At 41.4% G+C, this 19,540-nt stretch overlaps 1 protein-coding gene across 2 annotated transcripts; it reads right to left on the reverse strand.

The window, feature by feature from the left end:
* Nucleotides 1-35: 35 nt before the first annotated feature.
* LOC108087145 (3-hydroxy-3-methylglutaryl-coenzyme A reductase) lies at nt 36-19,162 on the reverse strand. Of its 2 annotated transcripts, none has more exons than XM_017184359.1 (6): nt 18,579-19,162; nt 4,172-4,622; nt 3,784-3,871; nt 2,819-3,394; nt 1,129-2,751; nt 36-608 (listed from the first exon to the last, which is right to left on the reverse strand). In XM_017184359.1, exons 2-6 carry the CDS (start codon nt 4,572-4,574, stop codon nt 536-538), a joined length of 2,763 nt encoding a protein of 920 aa, XP_017039848.1. In that variant the 5' UTR covers nt 4,575-4,622; nt 18,579-19,162; the 3' UTR covers nt 36-535. The 2 variants fall into 2 exon arrangements, with proteins under 2 accessions (XP_017039848.1, XP_017039847.1); XM_017184358.1 differs by lacking the exon at nt 18,579-19,162 and having other exon boundaries at nt 36-206; nt 264-608.
* Between the last annotated feature and the right edge of the window lie 378 nt (nt 19,163-19,540).

A 19,540-nucleotide genomic window follows, 5' to 3' on the forward strand; every position in this document is an offset into this window, starting at 1 on the left:
ATACTTTTTTTTTTTGTTAAAAACGAAAACAGAAATTAAGATATCGATATCGATCATGTTCGCTTTAATTAAACGTTTTAATTTAGTCACTATATAAACCCTACGTACTACTTTTCGCTTAGGAAATACTTTTTACAAGTTCAGCGCTTGCACGAATCCTGGTCATAGCTCCATTTGGCTGGCATCTGGAGGCGATTCCAAGGGATCTTCGTTCAGTATTTAGTTATATAGGTAGAAAAAAATAGCATTATGACAAAACATACAATCTAAGTTGGAAGTAGCAGCCACAGTGGATACGGATCATCCCAGCCTACGCTCCCAGCATTGGCTTGGAAGGATACGCCGCTCTGGAGGAGGACGCTGCTTGCTGTTCGGTTCCTTGGCCAGGCCAATCAGGTTGGTTATTTATCAAGCAATTTGTGAAACAGTCAACTACAAGGTAACACCTAAAGAAATGAGTTGCAACGCCTGGCCTGCCCGCTAAGAGACTCTATGTACAAAAGGGTAGAAGTCGGCGCCCCTGGGACGCCCAATCTTAGCTAATGGTGCTGCAGCTGGACACGGTCACGTTGAGAGGATTGTTGGCGCTGCTCACGGCGATGGAGGAGCTGCAAAGAAAAGTGAAGGAAATTTAAGTTTAGATTTTTTTAATTATATTTAGTAATTAGTAGGGATAGTTGGAAACACTAGAATGACTCCATATTTTTTTTTTTTATCGAAACGGCTTATTATACAAATTTGAAATGGCAAGAATCAAAATATCCACTTAAAGATTACTATTACAATTTGTATTTCTTAAAAAATTGATATTGAATTGATTCAAATTAATATCTTGTAATGTTCAGATAAAGACATTAGAAACAACTTATAAATGAATAAGATTTTGAATTCAAATTTGTAATTTTTTCTTAGATTTGATTATTGTCAATGCATAAACAAAACTATCCGGAAATGTATAAAATAAAAATTGTATGATTAAAGCAAAACATTTGTATTTTTTCTATATTATTGAATGGTGAAGATTATTTGTTATTAATAGTTAAACGTAACCGTTTTAAATCATGTAGCACATATAACTTCTCTCTCTATAGCCTGATTAGAAGGCAATCCATAACCAAATCAACTTACCGATTGTGACGCATGTGACTCTTGACTAGATCGCTGTTGACCAGCGCGGCCATCAGGCTCAGTTCGCCGGCCATGACCGTGGCGCAGACGATCTGGGCCAGCTTCTTGGCATTGTCGCCTGGCCGCGAGGCGTGTGCTCCTCGCACGCCGAGCATTTCCAGACAGGCACTCTGGCCGGGCAGCCCGGTGCCGCCGCCTACGGTGCCAACCTCCAGCGAGGGCATTGTGCAGGTCATGTAGAGGTCCTCGCTGTTCTCCGCCCAGCACTCCATGGCCGTGGAGCAGTTGCTCGAGGTAACATTCTGGGCGGGATCCTGCCCGGTGGCCAGAAAGACGGCGGTGACCATGTTCGCCGCATGGGCATTGTTGCCACCAATACTTCCAGCCATTGCACTGCCGCCCATGTTCTTAAGCTTGTTGCACTCGACCAGCGTCTTGGCATCCGTCTTCAAAACGGAGCGCAGTGTGGCCGCCGAAATGGTGCACTCGGTGACCACCCGCTTGCCACGTCCCTTGATCCAGTTGATGGCCGCCGGTTTCTTGTCGCAGCAAAAGTTGCCGCTGAGCGAGATGATCTGCATGTCGGGAAACTGGCGCTTGATGCGACGCAGGGCCATCTCGGCGCCCTTGGACACCATGTTCATGCCCATGGCGTCGCCGGTGGTGGCGACAAAACGAATGTACAGCTGCGGTCCGTCCATGGCAATGTGGCACTCCTTCAGCCGACCGAATCGGGATGTGGAATCGAACTCGGTCTTCACCAGCTGATAGTTGTCATCGTTCTCGATCCAGGACTTGGCTTCAGCAGCACGAGCAACACTGGGAAAACGCACACAGGGCGCCCTGGTCATGCCTACATCCTCCACAACGGAACGGACTCCACGAACTGAGAGAGCCTTGCAGCCGCGGTTCGTGGACGCCACTAGAGCTCCCTCGGTGGTGGCCATCGGCACGTAGTAGGTCTCCCCATCCAGCAGCAGTGGACCGGCATAACCCACGGGAATGGGCACATAACCCAAAACGTTCTCGCAACAGGCGTTCAGCACACGGCGATAGTCGAAGTGTTCGTAGGGCAGGACATCCAGTCGACCCACCGGCATCCTGGCGCGTCCCGCAATGATTTGTCGTCGGATTCGCACTCCCCTTTCGGGATCATCCAGCACGGATTCGATCTTGTAGAGCGGACAGTGCGTGCCGCCTGCCTGGATGATGGTCACGATCTCTTCGTCGCTCAGGGAAGCGGGTCCACTGCCATCCTCGTGGGAGTTCAGGATGTCGAGGCATTCTTGCAGTGGGCGGGGAGGTCGGATCGGACCCACTAAGCGGTGGCGCAGGGGCAGTAGCTCCGTCTGCGTGGAAGCATTCGCCGAGCTCTGCTCTTCGATGGTGAAAAGTGGGGCACGGATTGCAGGTGGAACTGCACTGATCCCCGACTGGTTCGAGTGCCCATCCTGCTCCTCCTCAATGGGCGTGGTTTGGGAGGCCTTGGCGGCAATTTCCACAGGACCCGAATGGCGCAGCTGGTCGGGCAGAGGATCGCGATTGTCGAAGCAAATGAATTTGACCACCAGGGCGATGAGAACAATGGAGATTACTATGTGATCGGCGCTCATGGTAAGCCATCTACAAAAAGAGAAAAATAAGTTTATAACATTTGGAATTTGTAATTGTTTTCATTCTTCAGACTTACTTGATGATAATGTCGGTGATCTCGCCCGACTCCGTGCGATTGTTGCTAACATTCAGACTTAGCGTGGGGGAAAGGGTCTTGTCCACGGAATCGTAGTCGCTGCCGGAGAAGGCCACTCGACTGTAGATGTGCACGGCCATCAGACCGGTGGTCATGATCAGCTTGACGCGCTGCAGCACCGGATTGGCCTTCTGCTCCTCCTCGGTGAGCGACTTGAGGAGCAAGGAGCCCTTTGCCTTCTCCCGCACCACTGACATGTCGACGCCGGAGCGGGAAAGGTCGAAGATCAGCGACAGGCAGGCGGGATAGAAGGTCATGAAGACCACGTAGTTGACCAGCACCGAGAGCACCGCAAACATGCAGAGCACCTCCAGTCGCTGAACCCCCGAAAGAGTGCCCACGCCCACCAGCAGCACCTCCACAATGGTGTCCAAGGAGATGGCGGGTCCCAGGAGCTCCAGACCCCGGGCAATGTTCTGCGTCACCTCGGCCTGGTTGCTGCCCGAGAGCGCCAGTTGGGCCAGCCGACCCGAGTTGGACAGGTCGATGACCAGCAGCAGGAAGAACAGGGCGTCCCTGAAAGTTGGTTGAATGCGGGATAAGGTGGGAAACCAATTAGCATGTTTAGTACAATTTACCAACTAAAAATAATATTATTACTCATATTTATTATGCAAACAATAATTTGGTCAAATAACCTTGACTCACATGATTGACAAACTTATTTGAACAAAATTGATAATAAAGTAAAATAGATATATCTTTATCTTTCCTTTAAAAATAATATAAAGGTTCACTTCTTTCTTACTTAACAAATTCTTTATCAATAACTAAAATTAAGTGTAAGTAAGTAAGAATATATCTGTTAAATTATTTAATTTCCCTAAGAAGTCTTGAAGAACAAACTTCCAAGTTATTTGCTTATAGAAATCTTATCACCTATTTGATGTTTTAAGTGTACTCACTTCAGTTCGGAGATGTCGCTGCCCAGGAACTTGATGATGGCCGTGGTGAAGATGAAGCTGGAGAAGACCGTGAAGAGGCCGGCGATGCCTGAAAGAGAAGGCGTCATGACGCGGTCGCATTAGCGGACGGAGGTCGAATCGTTTAGAGGGCACGTGAGAAATGCCAGGGAGCAGCGTTTGCCGCCTCTTCGGGTTGCTACCAGCTTGCCCCACCTCTAAAAAAAATCTAAAGTCTTGGCCAAACATTTCAGTCTTGTGTGTGGTTTGCGTTGTTTTTTCCCAGTGATTATTTTGGGCAGGGGGCTGCCGGCGTTCTAACCACTTCGGTCAACACACGTGCCCCCCAAACGAATCGGGGGCTCAGTGATGTAATCCCCTCGCTACTCACCCAGCACATATTTGGATCCCAGCCGGTGGAGGCTGCAGAACTGGTAGTAGCAGTAGAGCACCGCCGTGCAGCGCACGATGGTCATCAGGATGACGTCGGCGGCATTGTACTCCGCCTCGAGGCCATCGCAGGATTGGCTCCAGCCGTGGCAGGGTCTGTGCCGGCTGGAGGTCGCCGATCCACCCACGGACGGTGGTGGCATGGCTGCTCCACTAGCCCCTGATCCTCCAGCTCCTGCGGTGGCTGCTGAGGCGGTGGCCGTGCCCAGACCGCTGCTCGCATCCAGGGTATTGTTCTTGTCCACCGTCAGCATGCAGGCCGTGATGGTCAGCAGGGCGACGATGACCTCCCATGGATGCGAGGCGCAGAACTCGCCGTGGGCGCGAAACAGACGTCCAATCATGGCTGCGGCTCCTCCAAATCCCGTCCAGATCTGGCCAATCTTGGCTGGCTGTGGAGATGAAAAAATGTGTATATCCACATGTCAGTTAACACACTTCTCACTGGTTTTTTTTTCTTCAATTACCGAGAGCGGTCACCCTTTTATGTTTCTATACCCTTACAAAAAGTATTATAGGATTCTTTAAAAAAGAATATATATATTCTTATTCGGATTTATCCAAAGAGCAGTCATATCATATTATTAATAATAATATAGCATTTTATAATTCATTCTCATAGAATTAATATGTTTTATATAGTGGTTTTATAAAGCTGGAAGTATATCCAAACTTCGGCTTTCCTTTCTAGTTTCTGTTTCCTCCCCCAAGGACATGTGAGCCCAGGATGCGGGCCAGGCCAGTCAACTTTTGTGCGGCACGGCAAAAGGCAGAGGGAAATGCGAGTTAACTATATCAACAGGGGAAAAAACATATCGATTTAACTGTTGACACATTCAAAGGCCCGCAGGCTCAGGCGATAAAGACGAGCTCTCCTCTCTGGCAAAAAGGAAACGGAGAAACACGTTATTACACTAAGCGGATTTGAACGGGTAGCTCGTCCTTGAGCTCTGGCCCGCCTCAATCTGTAACCCCCCTCCATCGAGCAATGCAAATCCATGATTGATGGCTTAAGCCGGGCCAAGTTCCAAGTTCCGCATGCCGGGCGAGTTCGCGACCGGCTTAATTAAGCCATCCATCGGGCAATCTGGCCGGACGATCGCGTTCGCCCACCACGTGCTCGGCATAAAAAATGGCCAGCTCCGAACTATCCATCTATCCTGATGCTACTGCCACTATTACTTCCCCCAGTTAGACAACGCGCCATAAATATTCAAAGAGTCCACTCGCTTTCCCGCCTTTACGCTGCGCAGGCGCACAGTCTCTTTCGTGAAACGACTTATCTGGCGTCCATAAACAATGTTTTCCGTTTCGTTGTAAAAAAAAAACAAGCGAAAGATGGATAAAAAAATGAAAACAAATAAATATGCTAAATAAATCAAATGCCACTTTGGCATGCCAAGAAGAGGCGTCGTCGGATTCCGGCGATTTACGAGTGGCGAGTACAAGCATTGTGTAATCCGAATCCCGGGGCCCATAAACCATCACCAGCACTTGGAGATCGGGCCATCCTTCCAAATGTTTATGGGATGCACTCCACACATCACCCTGCACTCTACAGGAATTTGTTTCCCAACGGGATCCCAAGTGGCAATCATTGGAGTCCCAATAAAAAAGGGGGAATTGGAAATGGAACTCAAGAGGCTAACAAACATTACATCTATAAACATTGGATTTATAACATTTTTCCAGAAATTGAATTTTTTCCAAAGCTGTGCTAATTTTGAATGCCGTTCTAGAAAAATTAGTTTATTTTAAAATATTTTCAGTATTTTCAAACATTTTTTTGTATTTAACTTCTAAATTTATAAAAAAAATAATAAAATTCTCCATAGAAGGTTCTCCAGAGATTGAAATAAGGGATTGTAAATTTATCGTAAAAAAGTGTTCCAGACTAAGTCACGCCTTTTATTTCAAGATAATTTAGGTAAGTCTTAAGTACCAGTTCCAAAATGATTAATGACTTTAAAATCCTCTTCTTATCTTGACTTTCATGTAACGAAACGACTTTATTTTAAGGCACTCTTAGCCCAATTCTAGATTCAAATGCATTTAACAACTTGTTTACCTTGATCAGCTGCCTAAAACAGAAAACAAGCTGCGTGGAAAATTTACTTTAGAAAGTGCATCAATTTCCTGCATCACTTTTTTTAACTCGCCCTTCTGAAGTTTGAACTGCAGTCTGCTGCAAGCCGAAAGATCGGAATAATTATTTTATTGACTTCAACATGAGTTTATTATACGTCAGAAGGGGCAGTGGGAGCAAATAAAGCGTTCAAAAGCGCGGTCGTTAAAAGTGCGAAGCGTATACAATTCCTGCAATATACAAAACGTAAAAAAACTGTTGATGTTTCTTTTACTCACTGACTGTGGCTAATATGGAAGGCCTGCGAATGCCCGGCAATTGCTGGGGTTATTTTTGGTAGGTGTTTTATGGCGAAACTCGGAGGAGGAGGGGTTCTCCAGTGGCCAAAGGCCAGGGCTGAGAGTGGGAGTAGATCAAGATCATCCTCGAGTGCATGTGTTCGGCGCAGAAATCGAGTATAAAGATATCATCGTATGTTTGTCTAAGCAAAATTCGCGAGTGGATTTTAAGTAAGCGCCAATTTCGTGGAACAGTCTCCACTTACCGCGAAAAAATTGTGACCAAGCACGTTCACAAAAATAAATGAAACATTTTAATTTTAATACTGCCCCTTGTGTGACGTCTTTGCATATATAATTTTTTGTCTAGGTTCTTGTTTTTTTTTTTAGAATTTTAAAACAATTTAAGTGGTGTTAAAATTTTTATTTGATCTGCAATAACTCTTTGGTGAAGAAAAACTCATGTTCTTCGATCGAAAGAAACCCCCACTTTTGTTTTTGCTTATAAATGTTTTGAACTCTCTTGAGATTTCCTTCCTTGTTTTTCTGGTCTAATTTTCTTCAATTTCCTGTTTTGGACCTCATTGAACACAATTGAATCGATGATCAGAGTGGAGCCGAAGTCAAAACGGAATTCGCACTAGAACAAAGTCCCTGGGGAAATGTTGTAATTCCCGGTGCGGTTGTTTGCTATCAAAAGTCCATCAAATGGGTGTGAAAAACACAAAAGAAACCGAGTGGAGTGAGTACCATGTTGCCACTCCACCTCTGATCTTTCCAGTGGAGAGATCTTACAAACCGGGTGTGACGTCAAATCAGAGAGTTGTGGATTTGCCATGGCACAACGAGAAATTAGACAAATTTTTTCATTTTCATTTTCATTCAAATGTTTATTTTCGGTCTGTTTTACAACAGAAGTAGCGGGAAACAACAATTAACGAGGGCGCCGCTAATATCTGTTGAATGGCGAAATGTTTAAATTTAGCCCCTAGAACAGCAGGAAAAAGCAACTTAAAATCCAGAGATATAGAAGAAAACTGTTTTGTTATTTTGGGGGGAAGAGGGTATGGGGGTGTGGCAGGGGGCGGGGGAAGTGGCAAGGACGGTAGGCCAAGGGGCGGTAGACCTTTTCATTTGGCAACAAACGCTCTGTGGCAAAAGTGTGTGCGCAAAAGTATCTGTGCGGCTGCATTGTTTTGCATACTTTTTCGTTTACATTTGAAAGCACTCGGCGAACGGATGTTGTGGCCGACCTCAACCTTATGGCCAAACAACACAGTCGTGGGGAAAGAGATTTGAGCTGGGGGAATAACTACTAAAATAAATACATGAATTCCAATGCGAGAAGAAAACTTGCTCAAACAGTAGTCTCAAGTAAAGTACAAACGATTCCACAACGAAGCAAAAGAAACCGATAAGTAAATACATATAGTTAAACTAAGCTAACAAAATCAAACCCTCAATGTCCAAAGAAAGTCGTAGCAAACATAAATTTAGCATACCCTCGTAAAAATATTTATTTTTAAAGTAAATATGCAAAAGCAAACCTTTTTATCTTTCCACGAAGGGGCATGATATAATTTCTGTTCTAGTCTTGTGTAATAACCAAGTTAACTTATGCACAAAAAACAAATTATACCTTTGTTAAATATTCAAATTATATTTAATATAATTTATTTTATTTCAAATGACTTCACCAGTTCAACAAACATTATTTTTTCAACTGCCATCAACTGTTGACAAACTGTCAAATAAATTTGAAAGGCAATACCCTCGAGAGCAATTTTTAAGGGGCTTTAGTAAGAAATTGGGCAAAACCCAAGTGCCATATTTGCTGTCCCCACTTAAATGGGGACCTAATAAAACAAAAATTCTGCGGAAATGTCGCACGACGCGTGCAGCATTTGCATTCACCAAATTGAACTGGGAGCCACTCCACAAATCCCAATTAAAATGCTCGATGGGTGTGTTCAATTGTCGGGCTACCCAGAAATCGGCAGAAAATATGGGGAGAGATCGCCTCGATGCGTCATTATCTGTCTTTTTTGCAGATTGGTGAATGGGTTTTCCCAGAATCTTTGGCCCCCTAGTATGTTTATTTATGGCCACGGAAATTTTCCATATAATTCCTTATTGTTTTGCAAAAAATTACTGCTAAGTAATTAGCATCAGAATTTAGCACAACGATGCTAAAAGATAAAGCACAAGAAAAGTCCCATTAAGCTAATTCGATTAATCGATCTCTTCTCTGGTTAGAAATTGCACTGTAAAGTATTTAAAACAAACTATGAGTGTGTACTTTTGAAATTTAATAAGTTTTACTAGGTGAACAAATATTTGGTTGGCTCGAATTTAAAAATATTTTTCTTGCCCCATCCGCTTTCCTTCGAAATATTTTCGACTGTGGCGCATTGCAAATTATGGCAATTAACGCCTCTGATTTATGATTGTTTGTTTGAAATTTGAGGTTGCTGTTCGATTTTTGATTTGTTCGACATGAGTAGAAAATTGGACTTTGATTTATAAAAATCCAAAATTTGAGCAATGCCTTGTGTATAGCCCGAACATCTAGTAATTTCCCACGGCATTCAGTCGGGCGTCAGTCGCATTTGTTTATGTGCTTTCCCCCCCAAAGTGTTGTATTGAATAATAAATTGGGCCAGTGTGTTTATTGTTTGTGTTTAAGCAATCAACCAATTAAAATCTTGCCAAAAACAAAGAACAATTTGCAACTTTACCACCTGATGTAGCCAAGCCATCAGAAACGATATGATATACGTATATAATATAAAATGAGAAACCAAGGCAGAAAAATACACATTCCCCAACTTTTTTGGGGTGGATAAGTGGGGAGGCACTTGGCGTGGCCATGCATTAATTTAGCAAATTAATATTTAGGAGCTTCGACGGCTTTTTATGGATTAGGTTATTTGCTTTCACTTATTACATCAGTTATTCAACAGGAGAGTAACTTAAAAATAATAATTTTTTTATAGTCAAACAAGGCAGAGAATAAATGAATTTTCCTTTATGTGTTTTTGGGGAAATTTTAAATTTATATAACAGAGGCAGAGGCAAAACATCTGAACTTCATAAATTAATAATTTGTAAATCCTTTAATGATAAAAATACTTATAGAATGATTTATTTCTGCGGTTAACCACGTATTTATCATGTTCTTAAAGGATTCCCAGACATTTTTAGTTTACTTATTGCATATCGGAGCCAAACTTTTACTTAATTAAGCCAGTTTACTTTGGCAGTTCTCACTGTAAACAGTCTAGAACGAATTGCTTCAGAAACCGGATGGATGTACCTTTTCTGCGTAGCCGGCGAGTCTGGAAATCTTCCATCTTGCAACTTGTTTGCCGCCTCCTTTCTCCACAAATTGTTGGCTAGAGTGCAATAAAGAGCGTGAGTCATGTGGCCACTTGTTCTACTTCTTCTTTGATCAAAAAACCTGATGGCAGTGCTAATGGCAGTTGGCGAAGATCGTGACTCATCCGGCTGGCCAAACTATTTGCGTTTCTTAAGGCAATTACAAGTGGCGTGGGATTGCGGGCAACTCACTTTATTACATTACCAGTTGCCATTTGATTTTGTAAGACTGATAAGCGACAAAAAGATCTAAACTGGCACAAAAAAAAAGAAGGGAAATGGGTTAAACGGGATTGATGGGCTAGTGACGCCGAAATTGTCCCCATTTAGGTTGATTAGATAGTAAACAATGTCAACGCCAATATTGAAATAGATACAATATTATTTACATCGCACTTTGATATTTACGTGGATATTTTCCCCATTTTATTAGCGCTTTCGGGCCAAGTTCTTATCAGTTATTGGCAATCGGTGGAGTGACCGCCCCCAGATATTCACTAAAAGCCAAATCAAGTCCAAAGCAATCGAAAACACTTGCCATGCAGATTAATGCAGACATTAAACGATAAGGCGGCGAAAACATTTTCCATTCAATTTCGGGAAAAAAGAGAAAAGAAATAAATCTGAAACAATTTTGGAAGCTTTTTTTCCGCTTTGCAGACGTTTTGTGTAATTTACAAGTTGCCAAACAAAAAGTAAAAGTTGTCGCGTGAGGCACAAATAAATAAATTAATAAAACGACACACTCAAATGGCGATGGGAAGAAAAAAAACAGTTTTACTTTCTACCAAAAATGCGAATGCTGCTAATTTGTATGCATGCAAGGCGGGCCAAAAAATAAAAAAACTTAAAGAAGTCCAAAAAACAGTTGTGTTTTTTTGTTTCTTCGAGCAAAACAACGGTAAAGTTAAACAAAGTAATACCCACAGACTTTGCACATCAAAAGATTTTGTTTTTAGGCCTGTTCTTTGCTTCTTTGTTCAAGTGGCAAGGAGCAACTTTTTCAAACTGTTGGATTTTAAATTAAAAGTATATGCCAAGTTAAAAGACGACTAAACACTTGATGAAATCTCTCAATCGCTTGTTGGCTGTTGGTTGGCTGTTACGATGCTGAGACTGAGACTGACATGTGTCAATAAATAGCTTATGTTAATCAGGTGCTCCAGCATCGCGATATCATCACCTCATCCTCTTGGCCAGCGCTTGACATTGACCCACTTGGCTGTTGGTCCATCGATTCGCGTTGACCACAACGCCGTTAACGGTCCGAAGAGCTACCAAAAAGCCAAAAAAGAAAAAAAACCGAAAAACGCTTTGAGGAAAAAAACCGGAACCATTCGCAATGAAATAGAAAGTTTTTTTTCGGGGTTTTATAGACGTCGTCATTGCTTTATAAGAGGAAGAAAACGAGGGCTTGAAGCTGGCCTCGCAAAGATTAGAAATCTCAATAAAAAGCTTGATAGAATTTGTTGGAGAAACTCTGTTAACAATTTTCTTTAAAATAAAAAAAAACGAAGCAGAAGACATTTTATATATCAGAAATCAAAAGAATATCAGTTGAGACAATTTATTAATATAAAGATTTAAATCTTCCATAAAATGTGAACCTTTATATCATTTACTTAAAATATTCCTTATATTTTAACCTCTGCATTTCATTAATTAATTTTGTTATACTTCAAGTTGATTACAATTTAACAAAAGGTTTCAAAACGTTCAAATATTCCCAGGAAATAATTCTTCCCATAATTGCTCATATCTGACATTGTATATTAATTAATTTCATTCAGCTTAATTGTAAACATCCCTTGGCATTCGTCCTTAAGTTGAAGTGGTTTTACCACCATTAGCTTCACGACCCTGAATATGGGTATTCTCTTCTGGGAACTCGACATTGTTCGGAATCAATAAAATGGAAGTCTATTACAAATTCAGTGTATGCTAATTTTTTCCTCGAAATCGAAGATGGCCTTTTGTCCAGCGAATCCCACATGCGTGTCAGCATCTTTCGCTTGGTTAATCCACAATTTCGGTGTCGGCACGTGCTGGCATTACATTGCGTTAAATCGGTTGCATATATTATATATATATAAATATAAATATTATAAATATTATTAAGTATTTCAGTGCAAGCAGCCAGCTAATTGTTGAAGCCCGCCGCCGTCGTAGTCGCGATCCGGTTAATTGCCCATTAACAAACAAAACAAATTAAGCAATCCAAGCTATTATTAAATAAACCATAATTGAAATGCGCCGCCATAGGCGATGTTTTGGCCAAGGTTTTATTTGTTTATTTGCCAATGCGTCGCATCCCCAGTTTGAGTTGCCGTGTGTCTGAGACTGCGATTCGCAATCACGCTAAGTAAAGCTGCCTTCATGCTCGGTTTGCCATTTGGCCAAAACCAACAAAAAATGTTGCTAACAAAAAAATAAAAAAATAAAGAGGAAAAACACGGCAATTCTAATCACAGCGGCACCCACATCATTATGTCGTGGTTGCACACACATCATCATTAGCATTAGGCCCTATCTGAATCTGAATCTGAATCGGATTCGGAATCGGTATTATCATCATGGCTGGCGTCCTGTCATCTGCAACATAAACGCTCGTAAAGTGGGCAACTTTGGTTGGCTGCCTCTGCTTTCTGGCAGCTTGTTGCAAATTTGAATTTTAATTCAGCCTTCAGAAAGGGAAAAGGCATTTTTATCGCCGCTCCGCCGGTTCTCTGATGTTTGCCGGATGCAATTTCAATTTCCAATCACAGTCATATTACACGGCTTCGTGGATTACATGCTGAGATAGGGGCAAAAAAAAAAAAAAAAAAATGGCAAAAGAAAAGTGGGAGGGTGGAATCCTTCGACCTCCCTCGCTCATTTCCCCTTTCATTTCCCGCCTCCTGATGCCTTTTTCCCAGCTTAAACAGAAATTGATTTGAGTTGGCTCGGTGCTCTGAGTGTGGGCACTTCAATGCGGGTAGATCAAGGAGTTCTCGGCTTTACCGGACTTATCATTGATGAATTTGCTTACTTCGTTATCAGTCCTTACTTATGTGCATGAATTAATTTGGCAGAATTTTCCCGAGACGAAATACGCTTGATTAATGCAAAGGCACTTGTAACTAAACGTTTCCCAAAGTGATTCATTTCTATGAATTGAGATCACTTCCAATGAACTGACATTGATGTTCGGATAAACAGCAAATAGATCTTAAAAAGTGCGAATCATCTTGATAGGGAAAGTGTGAGAAATCTGCCGTTGAGGGATTAATCACCGGGTTAACGAAAACCTAAATATGTAATTGTTTATTGGTTCGCGATGCTGACGAATAAATTTGGCTGATATATTGCCCTGCAAATCAAAAATGTTTAGCTTTTTTAATTTAATTTACGATTCATTTAATTGTCTGTATTCATTCATAAACATTTGGTCTTCACCTTAAAAATTTGTAAAAATGTTGTATTATCAAATTTATACTTCAATGAAAATCCATATATTTAGGGAATGATAATAATATAAGCTATCGGATTTATAAAGGAAAGATTAAACAGAAGCGAGAATAAGAATCCAAGTCTTGTTTTACTTTGGTTAAGCACACGTAATTAATTTATAAGTCCCGTCTTGTCCTCGATAAACCATTTATAATCTGATTAATAGCCAGCCACATGTGTACTTGCAAACATGTTTGTTTTTACAACCTTATCTGCGGAAAATCCGACGTCGCCGTAGCTTCCCCCACCTTTCAATATGTATATCCTCGGAAATGTGGGCAATATGGGAATTAATTAAATTCGAGGCACACGAAAAGAATGTTACAAATTGCACAAATATTTTTGTGCTGGCGCTGGCTAAGACCTCGCCAATAATGGCCTGACTTTGAAGTTTGATTATATACCCGGTGTGAGGGTCATCAAATGTCTTCCCACCGCCAGAACGGAGCGAGGCAAAAAACCAACAAACAAACGGCGAGTGTAGATTAAACACGTTGAACGCTGCGTTTGTGCAATATTTGCTAGACCTTTTGGTAAAAGGCCGTTGCCGTTGTCTTTATTGTTGTCGTTGTCATCATCGTTGTCGTTGCGTTGTCGCTTTAGTTGCCTCAGAGCCGAGAGTTTAACAAACAAGCGACGAGCATAGAATATGTCGCTTCGGTTAGTGTAATTATGGGCGTTTTATTGGACGGACTCAGTCGGTTCGAAGTAGTGCCAGCCAAGCTTCTGCATTGCTCAAATATTTGGCTCGCTTGCAACGTCGTTGCTTAAAGTTTGTTTGACCGGCGTAAATAAACAAGATGCCCAGCCATGGGTGGCGGCAATAAAAATCACGACACAAACAACGGAGGCAAAAGCAACACGCAGCTATAAGTCAAACACAGCAAGAAATTATAATTAAATCGGTGCAATGTGCTACCTTTTAATACTGATATGAAGATTTTGTAAATCTGTAGGAATTTAAAACAGCGTAATAGAAAATTATACAGAGCAGATCCCGATAATGTAGAACATTTGTTTTAGTTGTTATTTTAATTTGATTTGATTCGGTTTAACTGAAGAACTGTTTCTTTATCAGAATCAAATCCAAAATCATATTTAAGTTAAAATAAGAACACTTTTAAAGCTTCTGCTGTAATTCCTATCGAATTGGTTTGCCCAGAACGTGTTTTGTATTTTGATAAAAGGTATTTTAATATAAAACTTCTTTAATTCAAGTTCTTTGCTCAGTGCAGACGCAACATAAGCATAAGGCAAACAGCATGTGACATAGACAAGTTGGCAGCGGGAGCTGCAATTGCATCCGCCCCGAACTTGGCTGGCTGGTAACTTGATTATGCCATAAACCAATACGTTCGGGCGACGCATTTTTTCCTTCGTTACGCTTTGTATCCAATGGATCGAGGGGGTATTGGTAAAACTGCGTCGTCTGGCACTCGTTGCCATTAAGAGTCATCAGCATTCAAGGCGGTCAACTACGATTTCGGAGTGCCAATTGCTTGCTTCGGTGAGTTTTACGTGCCCGGCCAAACGAGTTGAGGAGCCAAAACAGCAAAAAAGCCAAAAACACTAAAAAACCGTCAACGGAAAGCCGAAAACCGAAGCCTCAACTTCAATTGCAGCTGGGAACTGGCTAAACCAAAAAAAAAAAAAAAAAAAAAACTAGTGGCAATTGCAACGGTTTACTTGCTGGCACTCCTGAACCCTGAACATGAAAATGTTGACAGGTTTTTCTTCTTTGGCGACCTCATTTTACAACAACAGCACTGAAATCCAATCCAGAAATAAAAATAAAAGTTGTGGCCCCTGTCAGTTTGATCGCAGAGTTATGCAAAACTCAGCTTGGCTTCGTCTTCCTCGTCTTAAGACAACTCCTCTTTGGTCAATAACCATAAACTTGAGGTGGGTTTCATTATGATGAAATCTTTTTAATTAATGTGCAATTATTGAATGCCGTAAGAGAGATCTATTTAAGATTGTTCCCAGCCAGTTTGGCTTCATAAATAATCAGCTTGATTAAAAAATCTGTTCTTTTGAAACTCAATGTTTTATTAACCATTTTTGCCAAGGAAAACTTTAAGCCTTTGTCGATTTAATTTATTAGTTAGGCCAAACCCATGCTGGTGCCACAATTTTCATTAGCTTGCGTTGTTGCAACATCTTCGGCTTGTTTGCTTTTTTTTTTTTGGGCACTAATGCGGGCCTAATAAACATAAACTTTGATATGTTTATGCCAGAAGTGCGTGCTGCCGGGGATGCTGGTTTTGTTTGTGTTTGTATGCGGTCGGCAGTGTTTGCATTTGTGCTTGAGTCGGAAATATTTGCATTTCAAAGTGAGTCTATGGCGAAGCTAAAGGCCCCCAGACTAATTCGAGCCGATTGAACATCGATTTTATAGCCCCATTTTTTTTTCGTTACGACCATCCGCAACAAAGGGTTCGCATCTGGCCTTCATTGGAAGTTGGCCTAAAGCGGCGGAAATGTGTAGCCATCAATGCAATGTGGATAGCTTTGCAATAGCGCTTAAAGGTGATCGGAAAAAAACAACGACGGTTTCCAAAGTCATGCTCTCAATTCCAGAAATCAATGGGGGTGTTAGAGATGGAAAATACCTTACAACATCCTATAATTACACTGAAGAAAACCATGAAAAACATCAATTCTATTTGTTACATGTTTTAAGATTTAAATTCCTTTTGGTGTAAGAAATAATTGTTAAAATATTTTGCGTTTTATTTACTTGTTAATGACATATTTCTTACGTTCTGATTGATGTATCCCACTATTTACCATTCTTCAAAATAATACAATTTTTTTCACTTGCTATTAAATGATTAAATTTCAAATTCTAACTCGAATTATAAATATTTTTTCAGAGTTACTCCGAGACAATGTCGTCTCATCGCTCAGCTATTTGCCAGTGCAATTTGCCAGAAACAACAACAATTATGCTTGCCACGATGATGATAATGATGAAATTGCAGGCTGAAAATCGCGCACGCGTTTTGCATGCGACTTGGCGGGCGTTTAGCTAATCGCGCAATCTTTGGACTCACGTAGCCAGGCGGCACATGACCAATTTCTGTTGGCAACACGAAGAGCAGGAGATAGACTCAGATAGACAGAGTGAGTGAGAGGGAGAATGAGGGAAATACAAGCCCACCAAAGCGAACTGCGCATGCGTGCGGTTTGAAACGCGCGTAAGTCGCGCGCGCTTTTGCAGGTGGCGGAGAAAGTTACCAGCATTGAAACCACTTTTTTCGGTCCGTCGGTGCCCGACTATTGTTGTTGGTGCTACCCAAACTACATTGGTTTACATACAAGAAAAAAAGAAAGAAAAGAAACGGGCGGGTAAAAAATGCCAGTCCATAAAGCCACAGAAGAAGCGCGCCCAGCGTTAAATGAAAATAAATTTGTTTAAAAAAAAACTAAACCGAAGTTGGGCAAAGGCAAAGGCGCGCAGCGGTGAGAGCAAAAGTTATGAAATCGCCGCCAATGGAATCCGAAATCGAATTTGTATCAATGGAGGTACAGTGCAGGGAGAAATAATAGCAATGAGATTGGTTTGTCTTACTAACACAGTTTCGATTAAGTTTATAACATTCTAAACACTTTGAAATTAGGTAAGAAAAAAGATTAAACATTTTAAATTGCAAATAATAATAAAAAACCATTTCCTACTGTTTTACTGAAGAGGCTAAATTCAGAGTGGTATATACTCATATGAAACTCATTCATAAATGATTCATTTAAATATATAGCCATTGACAAGACTGCGATGCTATTATTTCGATCTCCGTTGTCTTTTGGCAGAGCTCGATGTTGGTGGAGCGACTACTTTGACTTGGCACAATATCGAATATGAATATACAAGAAACGAACTCTTTCGCAACTCTTGGCGCCCGGGGCAACTGGATTGGCTTGTAATTGAATAATATTTCTACTCGGCTGGCCACATAACGAGCGGCGGGCGCAGTTGCAACAGCAACAACAACAACAACAAAAAAGTAGGAAGCGGCAATGCACTTGACAAAGCTGCTTCACTTGTTGTTGCATCGGTTTTATGGTTTATGTGTTTTTTCTTCGTTTTTTTTGTAGCCACTGCATCGGCGGGGACTGTGTGGCATTTTTCACTTTTGCTTTTAATAGCCAGATGCTGTCTGTCGACTGAGACGGAGATGAAGATGAAGTCGTCATCCGACAGCGTTTTTTTTGGAATTTGTTTTGGATTTTTGAAATTGCCGCTCTTCACATAACCGTAATACGCCTTCAGCCGGTTTTTATATAGGCGCCTGTGTATCTCTGCGTTTCTGTCGCTGCCAGATGTCGCCCATTTCGATTTTGGTAAATTGGTAAACTGGGAAACAGGCCAAGGAAATCAACTGCCAGCGAGAAAGTAGTAGTACTTTCTTTCCACCAAAAAGGCGACGTCTCGTCAGGAAATGGAAAAAACTTTGACAGCGCAACAGGATGTTTCAGAAAACTCCTGCTGGCTGGGCTCAAGTGGTTTTTTTTTAGGGGAAGGTCCACAGCAAAAACTGTCATCTGGATGTTAATCATTTAAATTGGTCATGGATTCAAAATGTTTGTTTTTTTCCTCAAGGCTCTTGGGCAGATACATATTTATTTTTAGTTAAACGGGAAAAAAATTAATTATGTAAAAATCTGTAAAGTTAGTTTAAGAGTTAGTTTGCATATATTTAAGTACTTTTCAAAAGCGACATGAAATTCATAAATATTTTGAGGTATGCATTCCTTCCCTATCAGTTCGAAAGTGATCTCATTTTCCCTCCTTACCCTAAACTTCTTTGCGTTGGTGTTGTTGTTGGGGTCTGGAAGTGAAAGTTGTCCGACAAACATATGTTTCCACTGCAGACGAAGAACTTTAATTAGACGCCGGACGTGTTGCCGTCGAGTGATAAGATTGGGGAGACCCACAGTTGCATAACTGGCGACTAACCAAATAGCGGGGAAACGAATGCCAATGCAACGGTTATTCAATATCGAATACGATCGGCACCAAGGGGAAGTGCCAATTGGAAGAAGAGGATGCTTGGAATTTGGGGGCGATAAGGAAAAGTAACCAATACAAGTCGAAAATAGAACCCAGAACTAACCTTGCTTTTCGGCGAGGGATCGGCTGTTTGGTGATGTTTGGTGACAAATCGACGACACGCGCCTTTATCCACAAAAGAAATTTAAATGGGGTGGATCTATAATTGAGGTTTCCAGTTGGAGAGGTCGTGCGTTTATGACCTAGTACTCGCTGCTAGTTCTTCTCGATTTGTCAACTTTTTGCGAACAAATCCACATAGTTTCTTGCACGACGCGTTGTTTAGCTTACATTTATATAACCACTAATTGCGGCACTTTCGTTTTGCGAAAACCGATTTCTACTTTATTTGGCCAACAAATTTGGTAAATGCGAACACACGGGAAACTCTCGGTTTTTCTGTTGTTTTTGTTTTTGCTGCAGGGCGCACACTCGATTTCTTGTTGTTGGCTTATTGGCCGTGTCGTTGTGTTGCGGAATCCGGACTAATATCGGTGTTCTCGCGGATCGGAACAACTGGCTAGTTGGCTGCGCGGTGGCTCTCTGCCAGATGAAATCCTGCCGTCCGGAATTATAAACTGTTCCACTGCGAATCGGCCAAACGAATTGCAGTTTCTTCCGCGTACACAACTTTACGCTGAGCAGCTGTTCGACAATGTGGCTGCAGTGCGAGAGGTATAGCAGGCAAATTGGACAAAAATATACTAAAATTGCCAGCAAGCAATTGCGTAGACTCAAACCAACTTTAATTTCAAAGATTATCGACAACACTATTTAACTGGAAAAACATTTGATCAAATTGAATTTTAAATGTTCAAAAGTTAAACAAATTTAAGTAAATGGAATTTATAGGCTTGTATTACTCATTTTGAATTATAAAATCAGAATGAAAAATTTTTCTTAAAAGGTTTAAGCTGCAAGAAGCAACTTGTTAAAAATGTATAACAATTGTCTGTGGTAAAAGGATTTGTATTATTTAAATTTTATAAATTTAATTTTGTTAAATTTTAAATACCGAAATATGTT

Source organism: Drosophila ficusphila, unplaced genomic scaffold, assembly GCF_018152265.1.
Source record: "Drosophila ficusphila isolate 14025-0441.05 unplaced genomic scaffold, ASM1815226v1 contig_791, whole genome shotgun sequence".
NCBI classification, from domain to species: Eukaryota; Metazoa; Arthropoda; class Insecta; order Diptera; family Drosophilidae; genus Drosophila; species Drosophila ficusphila.

Excerpts from the sequence above, each read along its gene's own strand:
- LOC108087145 (XM_017184359.1), bottom strand. The coding sequence starts at position 4,574 with ATGATTGGACGTCTGTTTCGCGCCCACGGCGAGTTCTGCGCCTCGCAT. Across the intron at positions 3,872-4,171 it reads GGGATCCAAATATGTGCTGG|GCATCGCCGGCCTCTTCACG; the intron begins GTGAGTAGCGAG and ends CTTCTCTTTCAG. Across the intron at positions 2,752-2,818 it reads ATCACCGACATTATCATCAA|ATGGCTTACCATGAGCGCCG; the intron begins GTAAGTCTGAAG and ends CTCTTTTTGTAG.